The sequence below is a fragment of the Colletes latitarsis genome, chromosome 2 (genome assembly GCF_051014445.1).
Source record: "Colletes latitarsis isolate SP2378_abdomen chromosome 2, iyColLati1, whole genome shotgun sequence".
Taxonomy (NCBI): Eukaryota; Metazoa; Arthropoda; class Insecta; order Hymenoptera; family Colletidae; genus Colletes; species Colletes latitarsis.
Genome location: NC_135135.1, coordinates 16675724 through 16702255, shown reverse-complemented (window position 1 = coordinate 16702255; position 26532 = coordinate 16675724). Strand labels below are relative to the sequence as shown.

At 35.7% G+C, this 26532-nt stretch overlaps 1 protein-coding gene across 1 annotated transcript in view; it reads left to right on the top strand.

Annotated features, from left to right (window-relative positions):
• Positions 1-26532, top strand: part of LOC143351835 (opioid-binding protein/cell adhesion molecule homolog) — a 145382-nt gene that overhangs the window by 66049 nt on the left and 52801 nt on the right. Inside the window, exon 2 of the mRNA XM_076783837.1 lies at positions 24978-25075. Coding sequence (XP_076639952.1) covers positions 24978-25075 — 98 coding nt within the window. The remainder of the gene's footprint in view (positions 1-24977; positions 25076-26532) is intronic.

The following is a 26532-nucleotide window of genomic DNA, read 5'->3' as shown; positions in this document are numbered from 1 at the left end:
GTTAACTTTCGCTAAAATCTGCCTCGTTAACTTCTCACGACTCGTCACTTCCGCATGCGCCGAAAGAGAATCGGTAAAACTTCGTCCGATCTTTTCGAAAACGATACCAACGCGTTTCTGGGATTCTGACGATCAAAACGAGTCCAAACACCATGAAAATCAGATCACTTTTAACTAACTCAACATATACAGGGTGTTCGGCCACCCCTGGGAAAAATTTTAATGGGGGATTCTAGAGCCCAAAATAAGACGAAAATCAAGAATACCAATTTGTTGATGAAGGCTTCGTTAAATAGTTATTAACGTTTAAAGTTCCGACCGTACTGAATTTTTTTCTCGAAATTGCGCAAGATTCCGGGGGTATGTTTATTCACCAAAAATGATTGCAATTGACCCCCGCAACCGAAAATAATTTTTGCAGAATTAATTAAAAATTTTTTTTTTCGTCGAAAAATTTAGGCACCTACCCCCTGTCGATTTTTCTTAAAAATTCCTTTCTCATTTTTAGTAATTTTGTTTGACGCCTTACAGAAAAGTTGTTTAATACTTTTCTGTAGGTACCCATGAGCTCTACTTCAGAAAAAAGTTTCATTGAAATATATTCACAATTGTAGGAGTTATGGCTGTTTGAATATTGGACCATTTTTATGGGGGTTTTCTCATTTTGCGGGGTTAAGGACCAACTTTCCGAATATTTTTGTGATTTGTACATATTCTCCATCAAAATACGCGTAGTTTGCTTTTTTAAACATTAAAATCGTCCAATTCGTTCAGAAGTTATGATGGTTTAAAGATACGCATGAAAATTCAGTGAAACATATCGACGCTATGGTCAGACATGAAATTTTCAGTGATGAATTTTTTTCTCGAAAGTGGGTAGGATTTCGGGGGTATGTCTATTGACCAAAAATGCTTGCAATTGACCCCTGCAACTAAAAATAATTTTTCCAAGACGATTCGAAAGTCTTTTTTTTCACCCAAAACTTTCAGCACTTATTCGAATTTTTTTCTCGAAAGTGGGTAGGATTTCGAGGGTATGTCTAATGACCAAAAATGATTGTAATTATCCCCCGCAACCGAAAATAATTTTTCCAGAATGATTTGAAATTTTTGAATTTAATTGTTAATAACTTTTTAACGAAGCCACCATCAACAAATTGGTATCCTTGATTTTCGTCTTATTTTGGCCTTTAGAATCCTGTATTAAAATTTTTCCCAGGGGTGGTCGAACACCCTGTTATAGTATTACATAACTGATTTTTAGTTTTTGCGATCCTGTTCATCGTTTGCAATTGAAACGATAATATTAATAAAATTCTTGCGATAAAAATAGGTTGAGAAAATAGAGCTTAAACTACAATATTTGATATTTAAAATAGCAACTATAAAATAGATTATTTGTTAAAGTAAAATTGTCGAAGAAGTCTGGTTAGCCTTATATATAAACTTGTGTTATGTATAAACACTTTTAACTAACTCAACATATACATATAGTATTACATATATTACATTAATAAAATTGTTGTGGCAAAAATGGATTGAGAAAATAAAGTTTAAACTACAATTTTTTATACTTATAATAGCAAATATAAGGTTATTTACTAAAGAAAACAAATTTTCTAGGAAATTTGGCTAGCTTTGTGTTATGAATTGATGGGATGGTGAAGATGACTCTACGATCAATTATCGAGGGAGAGTAACGAACGTTAGCGAGGGGCTACTACCGTTTTTGTTCGTGAAAAAGTCGGTGGTGTTACTTCGACCATTTCGTACTTCGTTCAGACTTTACAGCCCTGGGTGAAACGTGTTTTCCTGATAGACGGCTTCAATGATCATTCGTCCTCCGTGATCGATTCGTACCCTGTGTCCGATGCAGGTTTTTTCCGCCTCCGTTCGCATGGTTTCTTGGCTCATGCTGCTTGCACCTTGAAACTTTGATACGAGTGGCACGGAATTCCATCCGAAATAGATTGATCGGCTTTCGCGCGTATCCTGTACTTAACGAGGTCTTGTTCGATCCCATAAAAGACTTGCTTCTTTTATTGTTACCTCTCTTTACAAAATTTCTACGAGAACACCAGTGGGAAAAATTGCAAGAATTTTAGCAATGTTATTAAAAAAATAGAGAAACGACAGAAAGCTGAAAACCAATATGTAGAATTTAATAATGGAAACCATTTTGTTTCTGATGTAAATAAAATATTGCATTTTAACTGTACAGCAGAGTGACGAATATTTCCACAAGAATTATTTTGTATAAAAATTGGCATTGCAAGAATTTTGATAATATTATTAAAGAAGCAATATATAGAATTATTTGTATAATATTTAACGTACAGAAGAATGTCGAGATTTTTATAAGAGCCTTGAATAATTTTTCAAGACGAATGTATATATTTACTTTTGTAAGGCTGTACTTGGAATGCATCGACGAACTATTAAAGGCGAAAAGAGAAATACACAATAAATGAAACGTGTACTTTAATTTCGTTTAACTATTCCATATAAATATATTTCTCGTCTTACAAACAACCATCTCTTCATAATTTTATTAATACACGCACGAGTAAAAAATCTCCGTGTTAATTCTTGAAAATGATCCACCGTTGAGAATCCAACGCGTGTTTTAATAAAAATAGCAAATAAATGTTTCAGTATTTCGTCACCGGCTCTGTCAGAAAATTCATATGCAGCCATTGAGTGTCTCGCGTAAAATAAAATTGAACAAAATTTATCGTTTCCAAACGCGTGCGGATTGAAAATTTGCAGAAAACGAAGGTGGAAGGATACGTATTACGGGACGCTCCATATATTCGTAGATGCAGAACGGTGTTTCCCTCGTTAAAACTAGGTCTCGGGGTTCTACTCGTAGAACGGTTCGGAACGGGGAAGACAGGGACGGAGAAACCGAGAAAAGCTATCATCTGGCGTAACCACGGTTTGGTCGGAAATGATTCATACCCGCGGGACCACTGAATCTGCCCTTTCATCGGATTCTACGGATTCACTGCGCATGGGTACATTTGTTTCCCTTAATAAGGCGTCGAGGAAGAAACGCTTTGTGTCTTGTCACTAAAATCTCGAACCGATAACGAACGGTAACGGCTTACTTTACGACTTCCGTCCCCATCGGTGGCACAGTGGCTCCTGTAACGACTCACCCTCCACCTTTGCTTGCAAACTTTTACGTTAACAATTGCACGGAGAATTCGAAAATTGTCGCATTTGATATCAATCGTGGTGCAAAAGTAGCTAGCACAATAATAAAGCAATCGCTAGAATTAGATTTTTATATGGCTGTCTGTAATCAAAAATGAAAGACAATTTAATATCACTAGACTGCGGATTTTTATTCATATTTTTACTAATAGAATTAACGAATAGATCAATACTTTGCACAGTAATAAAACAGTCGCTAGAATTACATTTTTATATGACTGTTTTTAGTGACACTCAACATATTTAATATCGCCAGACTGAGGATCTTTATGCAAATTCATATTTTTACTAATAAAATTAATGAAATAGGTGCTTTGTAGGGGGTTGTCTCAACCCTTAAAATAAAATAATAATTCCTGTCTAACTTAAAATGTTAAGTGCATTTTATAGTTTCTTGAAAAGTAAAATTTCTCATAATTTCTAACATGTCGCGAAAACGCGTCTTTGTCCAATACGCGCGATTTGGTGGTGGGGCGCGGTCAGTTTCGCGAAACCTCGCGTCTCTCTTTCTAAGGAAAGGAAAAGACTCGGAGGATTCGACACAACCGAGATCTTCCGGCACAGGCAGGTCCAAATCCAACTACGTGGACTCTTCTCCAGTAATCAGGGCCACTGTCCACCACCTTCTTCTTAAAGAGAGTAAAACCAATTTTATTTCTTTCGATTCCATCAGCAACGTGCCACCCTACGATTTGATCGTTCTGTCTTGAACGGAGACACACGCACAAAATAAATCATAAGCTGAACGATAAATTCAGCCTCGTGGTTCTTTTTATCTTCCTGAATAATGTTACAAGTTGCAGAAACGAAAAGACAAGTATTTCTCAAACTTCGATCAAATAGAGTTCGTACAACGATATTACATAATTCAAAGATATATTAATATTTTTCAAACATCTAAGAGTTGCTAGTGGAAGTAAAAATTGGTTTTCGAGTTCAGTTTCTCCGAATATATCGCGTGTGTATCGTCAAACGCGTGTAAAATGGTGGAAGAAGGATACGCGATTATTTTTCGCGGTTCGTGTGCGGAAGTATGATAGCGAGGAGAATTCTTGGCTGTCCTGTCTATCATAGCACTTTAATCCGGACTCAGGATGCGGTCGGTGAAGCCCCACGGGGCCCGTTGAAGCGAAGAAGTCAATATTTCGCGCTTTCACGAATCCTTCCAGCAAATAACGATGGATTGGTTCTGGGCGATAGCAAGCGACTAATACCTGAATACTACGCGTACTCTCCATTCCTTCCGGTCTCGATTCGCATTCCCGGCGTACCATCCACCTACGAGTGTAATATCGAAAGCGCAAAGTACATAGGACGTCGTCTGATCCGCCTCCTCAAGAACCAAGCCATCCGAGCATACAAACCGTCCTGTCGGCTTCCAAAGGCAGGAAATACGCGTTCTACCGTGTATAATGTCGAGAACGTTTCGGTAACACTATCGACGAATCATGCTTGGGATTGCGGATACCTCCACCTATTCGTATTCACCCGATCCTCGGTAATAAGGTTCCTTCCTCCCGACGTACGCACCGTGTTCCCCTTTCGTTCGAATTTCGACTGGGAATCCAACTTCCTAACGTTCGGACATATTTCATTTCCGAAACACGCTACAAAGAAATCTCTGCCATTCTAGAAAATTTAGTAAAACCCAGTTCGTTGAAGAATCGCAAGAGAAAGGTCTAAATGACGTCAAATTAACTAGATGCAAGAAATACGTCTCCATTTCCATTTTGGAATAACTGTCTTCGCTAATAATAGTAAATTTACCACTTTCAAACGCGAAAAAATGATAAAAAAGAACGTGAAAATTTAGCAAAACCAATTTCGTTACGTCGTTTGTTGAAGAATCGCAAGAAGAAGGTCTAAATGACATCAAATTAGCTAGATGCAAGAAATACTGTCTTCGCTAATAATAGTAAATTTACCACTTTTAAACCTATAAAAATTACAAAAATGTAAGTGAAGGTATTTTATAAATATTACAACTAGATTAATAAAATAAATACCCTCCAAGTAGGTAAATGGAAAAGGTTGTAACCGCAGAATTTGCACTGGGAATTTTTCGGCAGTGGGATCGATCCATAAAGATTTTTTTACGGAGCACCGTTTGTAACCGGAAACGATGGCTGGACATAGATCGTGTTAGCCAGCGGAAGGCAGTAACCCCTCGCAGTGGACGTAAGGTCACGTCTTAGTTTTGACCCCCCAGCCTGCCTCCGTTGTCCGGACACACGTTCTCACTTTATGACACCTGTTTGCTGGCGTTGCTTTCCCCATTCTCTCTCTAACCTTTTCTGACCATTCCGTCCAAACCTTCCACCGGTCTCATCGTACATCCAATATGCCGGCGGAGTCAATACGGGCGCCGCTGCTTTTGACGCGTCTAAACGCCACCGAGAAATATTAGTCTCCGGTTTCTGTTCTCCTTTTAAGCACCGGACACCTTTTCTTCGTTTTCGCCTCCGTCGTTCCCGTTTCGCGCCGTTTCCTGCCATTCCAACGCCCCGACATCCTGGAACCACCAATTTTCTTGCTTTACATCGACGATTTTCGACCGGCGTGCTCGCGACCGAACTGGGCGAATTTATTTCTTGCAATTCGCTCGTTTTAATTGCTAAAGGTGCCTTGTATTTGTTAAGATTACGGAAAAGGACGTCGGAGATGAGACTGAGGATCGAAATTTGAATCTTCGATAGATACTAGTTTGTTTTGGTTCTTTACGAAGTTTCTTCATCTTTTACTTTTTTATTGATCTGTGACGCGTGGAATTTTCATTATTTTTACTGGAAACAAATACTGTATATACTCAAAATACCGCTAAATATATCTGCAAAATCCCAATGCAAAGCAGTCCACGGTTTTTTTTTTTTAAATAATGAAGAGGTCTAAAAATTGCACATCTAGACTCCAGACTGGGTTACAAACACACCCTTAAAAGGATATTCTTCAACGAACTGTAGATTACACAATTTTCATTATTTTTATTCGAAAAAAATACTGCATATGCTCAAAATACTACTAAATATATGTACAAAATTTCAATGCAAAATAATTCACAGGTTTCTTTTTAAAAAATAATAAAGAGGTCTAAATATCGCATGTCTAGACTCCGGACTTCGATGATACGTAAATTGTACAATTTTCATTATTTTTACTTGAAAAAAATACTGCATATGCTCAAAACACTACTAAATATATATACAAAATCTTAATGCAAAACAATTCACGGTTTCCTTTTTAAAAACTAATAAAGGGGTCTAAAAATCGCATGTCTAGACTCCGGACTTCGACGATCCGTAGATTGTACAATTTTCATTATTTTTACTCAAAAAAAATACTGTGTGTGCTCAAAACATCGCTGAATCGATATGCAAAATTCCAATGCAAAGCAAAGTCTATGACTTAAAAAAAACAAAAATAAAGAAAACCCAGACCGGAATATACAATTGCCAGATGCAGTCGTAGCGTATTTATCTGTAGGCGAATATCGGGCACTCGCAAACGGTTGCATTTCCCAAAATTGTAAGTGTTGGACTATTTGCGGAGGCTTGCCACACGTTCAATTCGATGCGAGGTATAGAGCGTGAAACATCGGAGAATGAAATAGGTGTGCAAAGGAAAGTGGTTTGCTCTCGGTAAAGCAGTGACATACGACAAATCGTCTGGCGTTTCAACAGGAATCTGAAGGTAGATTTATCGTTTTGTGGTTGTAAAGGCACTCGCGAAAGGCGTTCATACGCTCGTCACTATTTCAAAACATTTAACATCGCGTCGATTGCACTCGCCCCCATCTCCACCCGAAAACGTTCCATCGTGAAGCTCGAATATTTTTGTTTACAACTCCCACGAATCTTATCCTTTCGTGTGTTCTCAGTCCTGAACTCATAGAAATTCATTTTGAAACTAATTCTGCAGTCTCTGCACGAATAGACTTCATTTTGTCCATACAGAATTTAATTGCAATTGTAACAAATGCTTTGAATTCTCTTTGTGACGTTACAGTGTCGTTCAATCTTTACTTCGTGGACTCTGGGTCCATTTTGACCCGTGCAAACTATCTCCTTCAATAAATATTAACAAACAAAGAATTTACAAGTACTATAACGAAAAATTGAAATCAGAGACCTTACTGAGAATCCGAAATAATAAAATTCAAATTTGGATCAAAATGTAAGTATTAATTTTTGGAGAAATTGAATACACATAATTTTGCAAGCTTAATAAGATTAAATATGATATAACGACGAAATAGAACGATGGAATTTATTATCTATTACGGAGAGGAATAATAAAATGGCGGATAAAAGATGCCTGCCTGTTACAGGAGGTGTCGCGGTTACAAGCTCGCGACGAAACTTCCAATTTAACTTCTCATTTACACCATATTTCTCCCATGTTTCTTTCTCCGTTGAAAAGTTTAATCTGGCTTTAAAAGTTCTCGCGAAGTCCGGTTTTAGAAATTGATCTATAGCGGACGGTCTAATTTCCCTTTTCAACGCGTATTTCAACGCCGGTGAACGTCGAACAGTTTCCTCGTTGTTTTCTCGAATTTCGCGCTAGACTCGCAGAAGTACATGTCTTTAACTGTGAGAAACTGGCAAAGTTGATTTCGAAGATTTAAAAGTTTTGAAACGTCGGGAAATCCGCCATTCTCGGGGGTTGACTATGCCCGGGAATCGTCTATTCGTAAAGAGGAGAAAAAGAACTAACTTTTCTAAGTTTTAATTAGAATTTTTGGGACCGTTATCTCGGGCACTCGTTTGCATGTAAACGCCACTGTTTACAACGCAATGTAACCTCTAACAAAAAGAGAACAAATATATCCAATTAAAACTTCCAATATGTTTCTTCGGAATTGGGAAAGTCGAGTAAAGTTTAACAATCCCAAAGAAATTACAAACGCGTTTGTAATCTATCTTTGCTTCTTATCGAATACTTTCAGATACGTTTCGTAATATTTTGCGAACTGCCGGTAGCGTGAAATTCAACTTTTCCATATTTTATATTCCCAACAAATGGTCGAATGGAAAAAAGTTTACTTCAATGTTTTATTTACTCTCGATACTGTGAAAAATTGGATATTGACGAATAAATCCAACAATAATAGACAGTCCTGATTATATTAAATCCACGGAGTATATCGTGTGAAGAGCAGTCGTTGCCAACCGGGTCGAAAATTGGCCGATTTCTAGGGATATCCTCGCAGCGTGAATCCCATTCGAGAAATTCGACTTGCGTCTGCGGAGAGTTGCATTCGAATTGCATTCTTATTATATTTCACGTGGTGCTCTAGATAAAGAAAGTTTTGTCCCGCCATGAAAGTAAACTGCCTGAATTTCGAAGAACTTGGCTGACCACCGGGAAAAATCAACATGCTTCTCAGCGACGAGCCGTTCGAGTATTCTTCGCTGGCTGATCTTCCTTTAGATCGCGTTCTATATCTACGGAATCGTTCTAGGAATGTTATTACCCCTCGTAATCCGCGACGCATGGAATATCAAGCCGAGTCAACGATCCACTAAAGCTCCCCTTAACCATCGTTTCACCGAGACAACCGCTACTTTCCTATCTTTCTGCGGTATCTGGAAAACGCATAGTTTTCCGCTCGTCACTTCTTCCCTTCGTTCGCGTTTGGACAGCACTGTTGTCCCCTCCCCGACAGAATAGCCCTCAACCACTGTAAATATGTCAAAATACTCGAGATCTTATTACAGTAATTTCCTCTTTCGTCTGGCATTTTTCACGCCATTCTGTTGCAGAATAAAACCTCGATTGTTGCATGAGAATCCTTGGAGAACTGTTTATTACATTGAAAGGCAAATCTTTTTCGAATTAAATAATTGACCATCCCCTATGGGTTTCGAGATATAATTATTTAATACTATTTCGATCGAAAGATGTTACTTCCCACCCTTCCATTTGGACGTGAATATCCGTGAAAATAATTGTTGAAAAAAATATTTGTTTGATAGAGAAAGGTACCTCTAAATTAATTTAACAATTAGAGGAGAAATGATTAAACTCAGAAAATAATGTCCACAGTTTTGGTGAAAATAGTTTTATTTCTACGAGTGCGCTTAAATAATTGGTAAAATCGAGCACAAGGCGATTCTACGCGTAAAAATAAGTCGAAAATATAGAATAATATTTGTTCGTACAGTGTTTTGTTTTTAAGATAATTAAATTTGAAAATGAATGCCCGGAGCAAGTGGAATATCCATACCTTTTGTCAGACGCGTCCGACATGTATCCACTTTTTCTACTTAAAATGATTGACTACGTAGAATAGAGTAGACAAAGCAAATTTAGACTCGAATTTTTTACTGATATTGATTCGTACGATGCACTATTTTCCAAGAAATAAATTTTAAAAATCCATCGGGCACGTACGCAATAAAGTACAACTTGCAAATTGGCGGAAGTGGCAATAGCGAATATTGGTCGGAATTTTTCAGATGTTTTAAAATTAAATTACGTCGAAAACAAAGCATTATACAAAAAAATTTTATTGTACATTCCTGACTTATTCTCACACGTAGAATTATCTACTATCTTTCGTTCTGAGATATAATAATAATATTCGAAATTATTGGTCATAAAAATAATATTCGATGAAATTTGAAATAGATTTTACCGAGATTAGATATTACACTTTCAATCCAATCTGATTATACTTTTCCGATTCTTTTTTTCTTGCGAATCGATTGATCGAGAGATGGTTTAATTTTGGGACGTGGGTGGAATATATTCGGTCGGAGTATACAATTTTCAGCCAATGGTTTCGACGATGCGCGCATTTGCGCGTAATATCCATCCAGAGTGGGATCGGCGGACCTCAAACGCCTGCGAGTGCGCGTTGCCTCATCAAATCGACCCTTTTGAAGGGTCTCGAGCGAAGTTTTGAGCGTGTAACGTATGTCTGGACGTGATTTCGGCTGCCCAGGACAGCTACGTGTTCGGTGCGCGCTGTTGCGTATGTGAGAACGTGACCTAAGGCTTATATGTATATTCTCATCAGCCTAGCGGTTATCGACCAATTATTGGAGGGAGAAGGGCACTTACTAAGGGTGGATCCAAACCGTATCACTTCGATTCTAACGATCTTTCGTAGGTCGTTTAATATCTGCACGTGTGTAATGTGTGCAAAATTCGTGAAAGCCCTGTAGGATAGATTTTTAATTATTTAACACGGTCTCTCCTAATTATAAAAATCAAATTTCATTCTCAACGAAACGTGAAAACGTATCACGATTAAAATTAAAATACGTCCGAATAAAATATAACACCACAACGTTTTAAAATATATTGCTAACAATAATTCTAGGGCTATAGATATTTTTAACGATACACAAAAAACGTTAAGTATTTGTTTGGCGATTTGAAACAGTAGAAATGGTATGCTCTGAATGCTGTGTTCTCCGCGTTTCGAGATTGGTGGGCGCAGTTTAATATTTGAACGAAGACGGATCGTCAAGTTGCAACTCTTTGACCAACTAGATATTTTTTTTTTTTCTGTTGGAGCTCGTCGGAGAAGAGAGTGGCCCTTGAAAGACATGTCGCTCGAATAGTACACACTCATTGAATGCCACTTTCCAGCTGGATACGAAAGAAAACTCTGCTTTCAGTCTCAGTATCAGGTTCTTGATACACCTGACATCCGCAAGATCTTTCAAAGCCTCAGCGTTCGTGACGCTTTTAATACCACAGTGCCATCAGGCTATCCCGGAAAATTTATTCCTCTTACAATAAATTTTACTTGCTCCGTGGCAGATCGAATTCCCATCACTTCGTTATCGAACGGAAATTGTTAGATTACTCTTTATCCTGCATATCCCTTTGTATGGTAATACGGTTTAATGAAAGTCGAAGGTACCATTTATACTCGAAATCCTAATATTTCCGTTAGTTTCGGAGACGAAGGTACTCGTATAAAATTATTCTCTAAAATCGAAGAAATTCGAAAGTAAAACTTCAATCGGAATTTAGCATGTTAACTGGTTTAAATATATTTTTAAAGAGCAAAGAAAACAAAACATAACGCGTATAAAATGTAAAATTCTCTCAAGGTTTAAGCTATTTTATTTGTTAAAAATTAAGTATCTGTTAAGGAAATTAATAATTGAAAATTTTGAGGGGCTTGAGCCTGCGTGAAAATGTCAAATGATAAATAAGATAGTGTCGAGGATAAATGCGACGTTACGAGACAGATATGCTGCATCAAAGGTCTTTTATTAAGTTGTCGAGATTGGGGCTGTTGCCTGCATGTTGTTTACTCTCCGATTTGGCAATGATCGCATCAAGTGGCTCTAATTCGTGAGGCGAGACTTATGAATGTCTCTTCACCTTTGATCTATATTTGCTCGTACCTTTAGCGCACCTAAGCCTTTAATCAACAACTCCAGAACTGCTAATACACTCTATGAACGAAGTAACTTTACTTCTGAATTAAATTCTCTCACTTACACTCTGTCCACGTTGATTTAAAACTGTTTTTAAATATATTTCCTGCATTCGATGGCTAATAAAAAATTATTACTCAACGTCTCGTTAGTTTTAGAATTATCCTAGTTCGAAGGAAATCGAAATATATATTTCGAACGTTGTTATTCGCTTTTCAATAACGCTGTCGAAAAATAGTCGAATATTCGCGTTGTAAATTATTCGTATGGCAAAGTAGGTAGTTTAAAAAAGACGAGTGTTCAAGAGTAAATTTAATTAATATTTAAAACTCAAAGTGCTTGAGATAGTTTTTACTTTAGATTTGAAAGTTTATAAATTCCCTTTGGTTTCCAGTCTTGCGTTATCTGGCAAAATGCGTTGAAATTACCTTATTCAAGTAATTCGTGATTGAATTACTAGAGAGAGATTCGTACGAAATGGTTCAGAGACTTTAGCGGGTTTGGAAGATGCAGCAGATGGACGAACACGGTCTCCCTTTAATGCGTTCTGCTTGTTTGCCCCCTTAAAGTACAATAAAAACTTAGAAAATCCATCACTTACAATGGCTGACCTGCGCCGCTATATTCCTTCGCCGAGAACTCGAAATATGAATTGAGTTATCGGTGTTAAACATTGCAAATACAGCGACGAATTCTTTCGAAAGTATAACTTTTGTATAGTAGAATTTTTAATTCTGGGAATTAATTATTTTAGAATCAACCAATTCTGTTGTTTTCTCTTTTTCAAGACTTTGTTTACAATTTCAATGATTACAACGTTAAATCGCATTAGAAATTAATTTTAAAAATCAGTACAATTTTAGGGACCACTTTTGATAATGCCAGGCAACACACTATAACCTCGAAGTACAGGTTTTGCAATCAATAAGTAATTAACTACGTGTCACTTGGAATTTTTGATGTATGAGTACGCGATGTAATTGAAAATCAAGGAGCTGAGAATGACGTGTAATTCAAACGAAATTTTCGGCGAATAAACGCGTTAAGAAACAAGTAATTGAAATTAATATTTATCGTACATTCATAAGATTACACGCTGTAGAAAGAAAATTGATATCGAATGTATTAAAAAACGAAAATATCCCAACTTACTTTTTTTTATGTAAAACCTTATGCAAAGGTTGTAAATTTTCTACTTCATTTTTGTTCGATCATCAAGTATATTCCATTTTCTCGGTTCGTACGAGGCACACATACGCGACGAATCTTCGGTTAGTATGTCAAATTTACAATCTATAGAACTTAATATTAAAAATTCTTGGGACATCAGGTCACAGATAGGAAACTTAAGGAGCTTTCGACGATATCCTTAAATCGGTGAATAGAACGGTCCAGTGTCATATTACGGACTTATGCGCTTTCATACTGAAATCCTCTGACGGTTATTGGCAACTTAGGGTGCATTAGGGGTCGCTACGAATTATTGAAAATTTCCAAACCTACCTAGAAAAGGTTTTCAGTAGAGGAAAACTCAAAGAAATAAATTCTGTACGATATTTTGAATAAATAATAAAAGGCGGAGAAGTACGCGAGGAAATTTAGAAAGACGAAGGTGAAAATTGTGTGTTAAGAAACTTAGATAAAAAAATTGTAGTAATAATTATTGGCAATTTAATGCAACCCTAAAATTATTCACTTACCCCATAATGTTGCAATAGGCGTTCAAACTAACAAGATATTAGTAATAAAATTAAATTGCATATTGAAGATTGAAACAACAAGATACAGTGGTACATCAGTCTCGCTATTTTTTAATAAAGATTGTAAAGGTTTGGTGGGAATGATATGTGGCGAAGACACTATCAAAATGCAGAGTGAACTACAGAGAAACTGAATGTCTAATGCAGGGAAAATGGAATGCATCTTAATACTGATAAACGTCATGTCATATCGCTTTAACCGTCCCACAATTCACCCACATACATAAAACAGTACACCGCTCGCGAAGATTGAAGAAAAACTAAATCTTGGTGTTTGTATGCCGTTTCAGTTGCATTTTTCCAAGCATAAATATTACCGATGCGGCTATGAAATCTCTTGGTTTTACCTCGGGAAACAGCCTCGGATCCCAAGAACGTAAATACGCTCGAGCTATTATTTACAACATTGCTACGGCCTCGATTACAGCACGCGTTATTTTTTACCAAATACAAGTTGCTAGAAAGAGTACAAAAATACTGCAGTTTATAATGTTAACTTATCAGTTTAAAATAGTTTCTTATTCTCATTTAGAATAACAAATAATAATCACGAGTTCAGCAACTTCAAGTATTTCGTAGTTCCGTAAATCTGACGTTGATATTCTGAAAGAAATATCCACGGTTTAATTTCACTGACAAATCGATATCAGAGATTTTTCGAGGACGAATAAATTTATAATTCCGTTTTAATGGGAGTTTCCTTCTGCTTACTAGCACTTAAATTTCATAGTCTTTGTGGCGCTTTCGAACGACTTTGTACTTTGCGCTACTTATTCTCTTAGTTGTTCCAGTTTCACGACGGTCTCCAATAAGCAACAGTTCCTCGTGAACTTCCGTGGATCATACTTTTAAGTTTGAAGGTTACCCCTAACCGGGAATAAAATTGTTCGAACGCTCTGGTAATGCAATTTCTTTTACTTTGCGGATGAATATTGTAAAATCGACGGAGTCAAAAGTCAACATTCTCTGGGAAATGCAGTTTCGATTCCACGTAAGATTTGTTTTGCGGTGACCGCGAGTGGGACGATATTCTAATATTTTAATGACACTTTAATTAGTCTAACACAGAAGTTTCAGAAACAGCTGGGTTCCCTTGAAGGTCGCGGGAAGCGCATATTACAAAGCTATTATCGAAGGGAACCTAGAAGTTGTCGAATACGTAGGGTGGAACTGATTAAAACTTGTAAGTCTACTAATTATTCGACAGATTGCAGAGACAGAAAACCGAACTTCGAGTGATAACGTAACTGGCGCGCCGTGACAAAGTTTTCAAGCATTAAGGACACTAATTTAATTAAATTTCCAACAAAATAATGTTACAGGGGGACGTACAAAAGAGTAAAATTCGAATTCCAATCGCTTTAAATACAGTCCACCAAGAATATTCCTTTCATTGGTTTACCACTTTTCATCTCACAAGACTGTTAGGTAGTTGGCAAAATAAAATTTGCAACACGTTCAAAAGTATTAACGAAACATAAACAAGTTTTAATGACGAGAGATATTCAACTACAGATTTGAGGATTTTAAAACTTGCTTCCTTCGTTCGATATTTGAGCCAGAGAATATAATAAAATATTGTAAAGATATTCCAGATAATTCGCCATATTTTATATGTAAATTCAGTAATATATATTTGCAAACAAGCCGTTTTAATCGCGAAATTGAGGAACAAAATATCTGAATATTATAAATGTTACCAAATATAGTTTCATAAAATATAAAATAAAATTTATTTCCACACAGACCAGAAAGTCTCATTATTATAAAAATTGCGATCGTACAATGATTATCGGACGCAGAATTGAAGTGAAATTTGATTAAACGTCAGTCCAGTAATCAGGGAAATAATCTACAATAATGCGATTACGTTTCTGCGTATAAAAATTATTCCTACTTATGGAATGCTTAACATTTCCGAGACGATGGAACTTAAATCGAAATCCGTGGCAATCGGTGACGGTGAAAAAAACGAAGGTAAAGCACGGGACGATTAGTTTAAGAGTGATTGAACTGTACACGGTAATTCAATTGTCTATAAACAACGAATTCAATCGTTCAGTTAGTTATACGCGGTGAGAAAAGTTTCGTTGGTATTATATAGGCGTGTTTGTTTTAATTAACGCTGGCAATCCCCAGTTGGATTAGTTTTATACACCCGGTAATACATGATAAATCAATTATCGAATTATCGGATTATTGCTCAGTGTCGGATACCGACGCTTCGCTCGTTTACATGAGTGTTAATATCGCCAATGTTTGCGGACGCATAAATCGTTAATATCACCTATGAAATATTTGTCGCTGAGCTTCTTCGATGTTTGCGTGCAATAACGTACCAATAATTTTCAACAATTTAGTGTTACTAACTAACGTTTGATAGGAATCTCTCTGAGATAAATATATTAAATATTAAAAAAAAAGAACGAATGGTAAGTAAATCGTAATAAAAAGATTTAATCTATTTGCTGCGTACGAGAGTTTATCTGTTGATTATTGGAGCAATTCATAAGGGAATTATATTAGATTTTAGCATCCATTTATAATTCTGATAACGAAGATAAAATTTGTTGATTAATGTAGTCAACAAATTGTGAACGACAGTTTGTATTCTTTACGATTATTCTCGTATTTATTTACGTGTGCCGAGGTAGAAGATAACAGGGAAAAAAATCATTTATGGTCGTGTTAAAATAAAACGTATTCAATTTTGAATTGAAATTTATATTTATAAATTCGTGATACTTGTAATAGTAAAAGATAAGGGTGAGAAATATTTCGAAATTTAATATTTTAAATAGCAATGAAAACAGCAATGGAGACATTTTTATTTTGGACTTAGCATAGTTTACCTGTAATTATGGTACTGATAATAATATTAAATAGAGTACTAAGAACGTAAATGCAGTGGTCTTGCGTGTTTCACGGACGGAGAAACGACCTTGACAGACCAATTTTGTCTTCTCAACTATTATGCTCTTAGTAAGGTAATATAGTGGACCCTGCCATAAACGCGAGAATATTCTGTAGTTGGACGAAACGCCAGATGTTTGAATCGATAGCAAAGCTAGAAACTGCGAGAACAGAACCAGACGAAAAGTCCTTTGATTCTAAGCGCAAGGGTGCAATGCCCTAAGCTAGTTAGGGCAACTCATTAAATTTTAGACACAAATTTCACCAACTTGTCCAACATAAATGAACTTTAAATATTTTTGTAACACTATTGGCTACATCGAGTATTTTAAATTGGTCGTCTGGATACTATTAAAAATAGGGACAAAATTGTTTTTTAATATTCTAATTAGTTTCAAAAGACGACTTTTTTTATATGTAATAATACGTGTAGAATACAAGAACACGTTACGAGTGCAAAATTATTTTTAGACTTTCAGAACTTTTTAATTTTTTTCATCATTATTATAGTGAGTATTTATTAACAATAACCAGGTTTGCTGCAACAACGTAATTTGATTTTTATTTGTACGCGTGTATCATATATTAACTTGTCTTTAGTTTGTTCGTTCGAAGTGAAGAAAATTCCAAAATTTTTATTTTAATTTGGCGAAATTACGATTACGCAAGGCCAGGCGAATACTCGATTCGAGACAGATTTTATCTTGAAAAATCGTAGACCGAGTTTCCTAAATTCAGGGCACGGTAAACGTTTCTGTATTGCATACTTGAATGTCTCTTGTAACGAGGTTTGTGGAGCGCATGTAAAATTCAGAAAACCGTACAAAAAATTCTCGTAACCATTCTTGCATTCCCGTCTCGACTTCTCAAGACAGCCTCCATTCACCTAACAGAGGGAACCCGGAGGTTAGCGTCTTTCGCATACTATGAAATTAGTTTTTTAAAAGCAGGGCTCTCTGTACTTTTCAACTAGACGTACAAAACAGTCTGAAGTTTCTTTCGTGTCTACTTTTGTTAATAGCCATCGTTGTGTTCGTAAACAATAGTTTCCCTTTGGTCTCTTGACATCTTTGGTAGAATTCTGTTTCTACGAGCGTGCCTAAATAAGTGGCAGAATCGGATGAGAGGTGATTCTACATGCAAAAATACATTGAAAATGTAGAATAAAATTTCTCCCTAAAGTGCTTCGTTTTCGAGATAATTAAATTTGAAAATGTATGTCTGGAGCAAGTGGAACATCTATACGCTTGGTCCGACATCCCCGACATATATTCGCCTTTTCTACTTAAAATGATAAAGTACGCAGCATCGTATGAATAAAGTTCATTTCGACTTATTTTTCTACGTAGAACAGAGTAAACGAATGGGAAATATAATCGTTTAATATACAAAAATTGAAAATTGAATTACGCAGTAGAAAATTAGATTTATATTCATGATAATTTCATAAACATTCTGGGAGTTAAACAATCGAAGACTTGGAAAATACTAGAGGCCTCAAAAATCTATGTTTTCGTTCCAAAAAGTCTACTTGAACCATGATTGTTATATCTAAGCCTTTCATAGTCGTACTTTTCAAACTTTCATAACTGTGACAAGTTTTCAAGCTCGTCAAAAATCAGTGACACGTTCTGTCGACTTCAAAGTGTAGTGATCGAAAAAAAATTGTACAGAGACGTAATATTTTCCGATATATTGCTTTGATAGTACAAGGTGCACCAACCAGAACAGTACGTTCATAAATTAAAATATTTTTACACGTTATTAATTCGAGTGTGCAACGAAGGCTTCGCTTAATTTTTTCTATACTCTAAAACTATGTAAATGATTAATGTTCGCAATACTGATACTTTTGGCTTTCCAAGTGGTATCGAATAACCCTGTGACACGCGAGATTACTCAAGGTCAAGTTTCGGATGTCAGAATAATTTTCCAAAATCAAAAATTTACGAACAGGACGCGTTGGGCGTCAACGAGATTACGAACGATGAAAGTCAATCGTTAAATATTGTATAATGATTATAGTGGAATTACTTCGCTTGGTACCAGTATAGTTGCTTGTATGACGTTTATGGACGACGGCAGATTACACGGGCAGCGAAATTGTAGATATGATATTGGCATTGGGAGAGTGTAGGCAAAATTATAGCGCGGCAGCACAATTATATCGTTAAAGATACCTAAATCGACTGGCACACAAATCATAGGGTGATTCGGAATTCCGTGATTTGTGCCCGACAAGGACATTTACAACGACACCGTAACGTACATCAATCCGATGATCTGCAAATTGCAGTTATAGGAGCCGGTAACAATGGATCCGCATTTAGTGCTCGCTACGTAGAAAATTACTAGAATGTGCAACCATCGACGATTTCGAGAATATTGGGCCGGAATTCCGTTGTCACCTCGTCACATTCCATTAGAAATCAAACAGTACAGATCGTTGAAACAAATAACCATTTTTACGATTTTTCGACAAATAGATCATACTCGCGCGTGTACTTGTTTTACTCGAAATTTTATCCTTTCGTGTCGAGAGACCATTACTTACGAACAAAGTAAATATCGTAAATGAACTTGGGGAGAAAGCTTGACAATTTTATGTACTGCTCGTTCTTGAGAAAACACGAACATTCGGATTCGATCGTTTCGTTGGACTCTTGCGATTTAAACTCGTCGAGAATTCATAGGAATGAAATGTATATAATTTTCTGAAATTTCTCTTCGACTATAGAATAAAGTATCGAAGATAAATATTAAATTACGACAAAGAATCAAGTTTTAGAGATTTTATCATAAATTTTCTTGAAACGTTACGTGGACAATGATAAATATTTTTCATTAACTCGAATGTAGAACACGAGTTATTTCACGCCATATAAAATGTTCAAAGTATCGTTTGACGGTTCGAGTGGAAATATTATTTAATTAATATTGTGATTTTGTTCCTTTGCTCGCAGTAACGTAAATATTGATAACTGTTAATAACGTTTAAAGCTCGGTAAAAACTCGCTAACACGTAATGTCAAGAAATTGCAATGGTTCGAATAATATTAAATTCCTTATTAATTTCGTTGCATCATCGAAATAAAAAATAAATAGAACTCGAGACGAATCTGGCTTTCATTGTTTGTACCAAGATCCGCGTATTGTTTATCAGAGCTAGATAAATCTCGAGCAAGGATCCTTAAACGCGAGACTTGGTATAAATTACCTATCCAATAGACGGAAGAATCTTTCATTAAGTCTTCCAGTTACTTTTAACTGCTGAAACTTTATGCGGTATCGCTTTCAAACAGAAGATCATCAGATTCAATTTCGCAACGTGACGTTCCCTATACCTAATTGAAACGAAATCTCCCTTCTGCCGAGTAAATTTACAAAACTGAGGAAACATTCGCTTTAATTGTTTAATACTCTTTCGCTGATACTCTCAAGCACAGCCACCGTTCGCTCCATTTATGCATCTACCCAGAAAATATTATTACTCTCCCTCCTCCGTTATACAAAAAAGAGAGAATAGAACAAAATTATTTAAAAAAAATACTCTCACAAATTTGTATATTTATATACGATACGAAAATTAATTTTCTCGAAAAAAATCACTAGCTTTTAATTTTTTCATTACGTCTGTCTATAAAAATATTTTTAATATCAATATCTGGTTAACGAATCGTATAATAAAAAAAGTAAATAAATCTGATAGTTTATGAAAACTATAACTAAAACGTTCGTCGCTTTTCGATGAAATTTTCGTACGAATGCTACGAAATGTTTGCATTAGAAGTAAAATTAAAGTAAATATTGGATTTCCAAAAATTTTAAACGACGTTCGTACTATTCTGTGTTGTTATTGCCTTTCTAAACCGAAAATAGTTGCTTTGCACGTTGAACAGTATAATCTGAAGTTAACACACGGTTTGTAGGTGCAGTTCAGAACTTGGAATTGACACAAACATAGGAGCTACAATTCAGCGGAATTAACTATGTTTCTCTGTTGCGAATCCTGTAATTTTATTAAATCTTATTCGAGAATTCAACTCGTTACTCTAATTGGATTTCGTCAATCATGAGACTTATCTAACTAATCAATTAATTAACGTAACCGAATGCGAATCGGATGCACAGCTTAAAACTTAGAGCATAATCTTCATAACCTTCACGGATTGATCCCAATCTACGGTTTAATGCGCTTATAATATCGGATTTGACCGTTCCGATCGCAGAATTCGGATTCAAAATTAAACGCAAGTTTATTCGCGATTTCTTTCGTCGTTCGAAAAGTTACATCGACGGTTAGCCTCGCCCTTAATTCTAAATGTTATACTATCTAGCTATGGTGAAATAAAATCCGATACGTAAAGCAGAAAAATTGATTGGTCGAACGCGACAGAAAAAAATATCGGTCACAGATAACGATTATTGGGCGACTAAAAAATTTAGAAATCGATAGTTTTTAGTCGTGTTGTTGCACGAAAAATTTGATTCGGACTTTACGGTTGTTACCCCCGATTTTTTATTAACAACGTTTCTCGGTACAAATTTTTACGACCACCGTTATTGTTTGTTTTACATTTCTATCGCACATTTTTACAAGTCACCAGATTCAAGCTATCCCGGGCTTTGGGAAATATTAAATTCAATAAAATGTTTCGTCGATGGAACGAAACTATTAAAAGTGAAGAAAAAGTAAACTTAATTTTGACTGCACGAAAAAAATTACGCGTGGAATAATTTTCATCGCAAAATTTCGAAAAATCCTCTAGGCGCCTATTGGCCTGTAAATAATTAACGGACTAGTATTCTAAACAGCACGCAACTACATCGTATAAATTAAATAAATTAGCTGAACCGTATAATTAACCTAGACCCGCAACAAACGATTTGCATATTTGTTGAAGATAAATATATATATATATATACATCTGCAAGCTATTCCGTTTAGCATTATGATGATGAACGTTGTCTCTATATACGTATTAGCATAAATACATATATATATAAAACGTATCTAGAGGTATTCGTAAGGTTGAAAGAAAACAGTAATTAATTAACAGACCCACAATGAACTTTCGATTTCACGCAGGTTTCAAAGAGTCGTGCACCAAATTTTATGCATAAACTGTATACATTAATTTATATACCACGAAACATATTTTACGTGCAATTTTAGTGCAATCGAGTGACCAACGCGTTGCAAAGAATATTATTACACCTGAAAATTAATTTTTGGCCTCTTTATGGTAATTCTATTCTACGTTTATAAACAGTCGAATTATATTTTAAGTATCAAAATAATCTATAACAAGATGTCTCGTACCAACACAGTCAATTTTACCGGAGGATTGAAAGAGCAAAACAATTCAAATTCAATGAAAAAAAAGTGATTTAAAAAATGACGATTTAAAAATTGAGTGTTAGAAAGGAAAAGGAAGAAAGTAAACGCGTCGTAAATATGGACGTAAGTCGCGGCGCGGTACAAGCAGAGGAAATTCAAGGTGTATCGATCTCTCAATTGTATTGATTGGAGCCAAGCAATCAAGATGGAGTCAATAATCCATGATCCGTTCAGCCCGGGAACCGGTCTACCCAACGTGTAATTGGGATCAGTGCTTATCTGTTGGCGCACACCGGGTTTGAACCCCGTTGCCAACATCCCCGTTTTGCTTCCTCATCGCCTTTACGCGACTCCTACATGACTACTTAACGTAACTGCTTTCGAACCGTTTTACCAACGAATTGTTAACTGGCTATAATCCTCCGAATTAAATATAATTTTCCCCCTTTTTATAAAAACATCTGTACTTTTAACAAATAACACGGTTCACTGGTCAGCGAAAGTAGGAAAAACTCGATTCACCAAAGTTCAGATTCCATACTAGTATTAAGCAAACCTTTTTCGACAAAACTTTTAAGTATTGTACGTTTAACACGTGCAAAGAGAACGAGAGAAATTACAAAAGTTTAAAAGGATGTACGGTATATCGAAAAAAATTCATTCCCTATTTATATGCTTGTTATAGGACTCATAAATATTATTTGTTAGCAATTTATATTGAATGTACAATTTCAATTACGTTAATTTTACTATTTTTGCAAGGATATATTTCTTATGTTATTTCTTGTGGGAAGGTCGTTAACATTTACAAAATGTAATCAATGTTCGTATTATCTGAACGCGTACCAGGTTCTGTATTACAAATAGGGGTATGTTAATATTGTCTCGTAATGTAATTAATAAGTAATATTATTCGCAGCTTATTACCTTATCATATCTGCATAAATTGGAGCTTGTAGCTAATTATGCGCCGGTGATTGGATTCTGATGGTGTCTGCTCCTGTTGTAAGGCTTCGATCCCTATTAATTAAATCACAGTAATTTTGCATTGTTCTAACATAACTTTTTGCCTCGCTTAAATGCATGTATTTTCGACCTACACGTGAACTGACTAAAAATTATAGTTTTTTTAAAATATGTAGTCTTGAGATTCGAAACTTTCTGTCACTCAGGGTATTATTTAACTCTGCAAACTATTGGTTGTACAAAAAAAAAATGTTTCAGAAGTAATTTGGTACCAAGGAGGACGTGTATTAATTTGGTTTTAAATATCTCGGAAAATTTATTTAAAATAAACCGTGCTCGTTGAAATATTTTTAAATTATGAATAAAATGATACACTGAAACATGGTGGGGATTCCATCACAGTGCACTATATTGGATTAGGGGGTGGTTGCTAATTTGCACATTATGGATCGGATAATGACTTAATATACATATTTGAATATTTTATAGAACAAGTATACTTAAACTTGATATTGAAAATATACATAATATGTTAGTGAAAATTAGTTATAGAACAGATGTTTCAAATAGGTTATTTGCTAATCTTTTCGTGACTCCAGAATAATTATGCGCTTTGAAAGCAGGTAAAAAATCAGGCAATTTCTACCATTGACCTTACGTTTAAATTTCTCGAAAGAAGTCTACGCGAATATGTAAAAGGAAAATTACGAAGGTTATAATGTTTAAGTTCTTTCGCTTTAATGAAACATTCGCAAAAGGGAAATGAAATAGGACCGTCAATTACGAGGAAGGTAAATTGATTCTGCGCATAGGAGGTTGAAAGCAATTATTAAATACAAGAGATATTCTACAATATATTAATTTTCGAGCGCTGGCGTGTCGAATCAGTAGGTCAATTTTGATCGTAAAACGACTATTTGTTTCATTTATTTAACATCTTTATTCCTCGATACACGAGTACAAGAACTTCACTGTATGGAATTTTTTAAAACAAACGCAAAACGAGTCTGACTTATGCCACTATAAATGTCAACCCGCCATTTCAAATTATCGCCACATACTTGTATAATTACAGCTAGAATATAGGGGTAAATTCAAATTCAGTCAGCGATATATATTCATGTTTCAAAGCACATAAATTGGGATTTATTAAATAGGTAAAATATGTTGTAACATGGGGTGGAAGGATACTTTATTTAAAACTATATTTAAACACATTTCCAAATTGTAAATTGGGTGATTACTATTAATATCTACTAAAATAAATTTAATCTCAATTAAAGAAATATATATAATTTAAGCTTCTGATTTAAAGTGTTAGCGTTCGAGCGTTACTGTTTCTTTAAAAATATTAAAAAGTTTACTAAAATTGTCTTAAATAGTGACATCGTGGGGAAGATGAACGACAGAGAAATTCTGTCGAGCAAACGTAACATAACGTGTTAAACTCTCTGGCTACGTTTAACCGGATATACATATTGCACGTGCTTGTACGGAACGTAAATTTGCAATACTATGCCGATGGAACAGTATGCAGGAGTACGAGTTACTTGGGGAACGTGAAGCGTCACGTGTTTACAGTGGGAAACTCTGTTTCGTAATTTAGCCAGACGCGTTCCTTTTATTGAACATTCTCGGCCGATACAGTCGTTCTAATAAATATCCCGAATCCCGTACTTTTTATTCGTTCTTTCATTAGAACGATATTCGAGAAGAATTGGAGCTGAAAAACCGGAACGTAAAGAAACAAAAAAAAAAAAACATGGAGAAATTTAATTAAAAACTGTTACATTTGAATATGTATGGATAGAAATAAAAATGCGGTTCAAATTTCCTTGCTTTAGTTAAACTGCATTGGCAAGCATCGAAATTCCCACTGAGTAGTAATTTCACTGTCCAAGCAAAGAATCTTTTATCGATCGATTCAATTTTATTACCAGTGTAGCGATTATTACACAAATAGTAAAAGTATTTTTGTTTTTAAATGCATCGTTTAGAGCTCGATGTATTTTTGTTTCGTTTTTTCTTCGATAATATGAATTGGTAATAAAGTGGAAAATAAAATGTCTTCGAATAGAAGTTAGTTATTTTCTACTTAAAATAATTAAAGCAGATTTAACAATCTGAATACGTGGCACCACGTTATATGTTTCAGAAATTGTTTTCCCCCGATTATCAACAACTGTGTGAATGTTCAAACAAGTTAACATTTATGAAAATAACAGTCAAAGTGACTACAGGGAGAGGGGCCAGGAGTTACTAAACTTTAAAGAAATATATTACACTTATATGAACAGACAACTAATGCGAACTTGATTGTTTAATCTGTGATAAAAATATTGATAGATTGATTAAGAAGATGACGCCCTTGTGTTTCAGAGGGACCGAGGTTCGTTTCACCAATAACAAACGTGACGGTCCCAATGAACAGAGACGCCGTGCTTCACTGCGTCGTCGCGAATCTTTCTATCTACAAGGTAATTTCTCCACTAACAATGTCACCTAATCTTACACTTTGTTCAGAGTTTTACCGACGAGCATCGTCCGATCCTAATCAGCAAAAGCAATCCCGGACGCGTCGAATCCGCGCTTTCGTCAGAATTATAACAGACAAGCTGAAATAAATTCTTTCGCCTGTATTCATAAAACTTTTGATTAGAACTTTAAAACCGTGAAAGTTTTGCAATAACGTCGCCAGTTATTTTTATTCGTAAATGGAGACCGATCTCTGGTGGGAATGTTTCGTAAAATCCGGAGGATCGTCATCCAAAAACCTTGAAAAAAGTTTCGTCTCAAACTGAGCGACTCGCAACGTTAGCCTCGTTAGACAGTGGAATTCGCAAGTTCTAAACTTATGGCGAAACTTGGTAAATTGCTGCCTAATTAGGTACCCCGACGACACGGGGCCATAAATGGAAATCAAGCCTCGAAAACACGAAGACAGTTAGCTTTTTACAGGACAGGAAAATAATTTGAAATTTGAAATTCTTTGCTACTTCGACGCCTTTGGTAGAGCTTGTGTCGAGTAAACTGAAAACTTTCGCGGTGGTTTCGCGTAGAGCAGCATGTAACGCTTTGTTTGGTATAAAAATCCATGGTTGTTCGTCGAGTGGCGAATTTTGATCGAGCAACTCGATTACAACCGGCCTGTGGGCCGAATCGACGGACATTGCGGCTTTTGTTTGCCTATTCTGGCCACACTTTTAGAGCATCCGCGAGCTAAAACGGCGCGACCCAACGAAGAAAGGACACAGAATATGTGAATACGCTTTTGAAATCATTCAATCCTCGAAACATTTACAAATTTTTCCATTAAATTACAGGCAAAGTTGTAATTCTATTCGTGTAAAAATGTTCTCTAAAATTTCTAAAATAAATAGAATATTTTGCCCGATGTAAACATCAAACTCTTCCCAGTAGTTAAAACTGTACAATTTTCATTTACTAACGAGAGTTTTACGAGAACCATGAACGAAATTTAAATTTATCTTTTCTACCTTTTAATTCGAAATAGTTTTCAAAGTCACGTCGTGCGAGTATATTTTATAAAAAAAAAAATGTTCTGTAGAATTTCCACATTCCAAAATAAATAGAACGTTTATTTTCCTTTGCTAATATTTGCGAGAATTTTGAGTGTATGTTTTGGAAAGTAGCTAAGAAATTCGAGTAAAGTCGGAGTCACGCGCTGGCTATTGCCATAACAGTGTATTGAAAAAGTTCATGGAACACTTGATTTACATAGTACGCAGTCGTTGAAGATTTAACTGAATTTCCAGTCTCTAATGATTGAAATAAACGTGAAATTCCATCGTCCAGAATGCATTCGCCAGCACGCTGCACACTTTGAACGTTTCCAAATGGATTTTGCGGTATAACGAACATCCTTCCCGTGACGCTGCAAACTTTGGTAAATTAAAGTTCGTTCGTCGCGGGA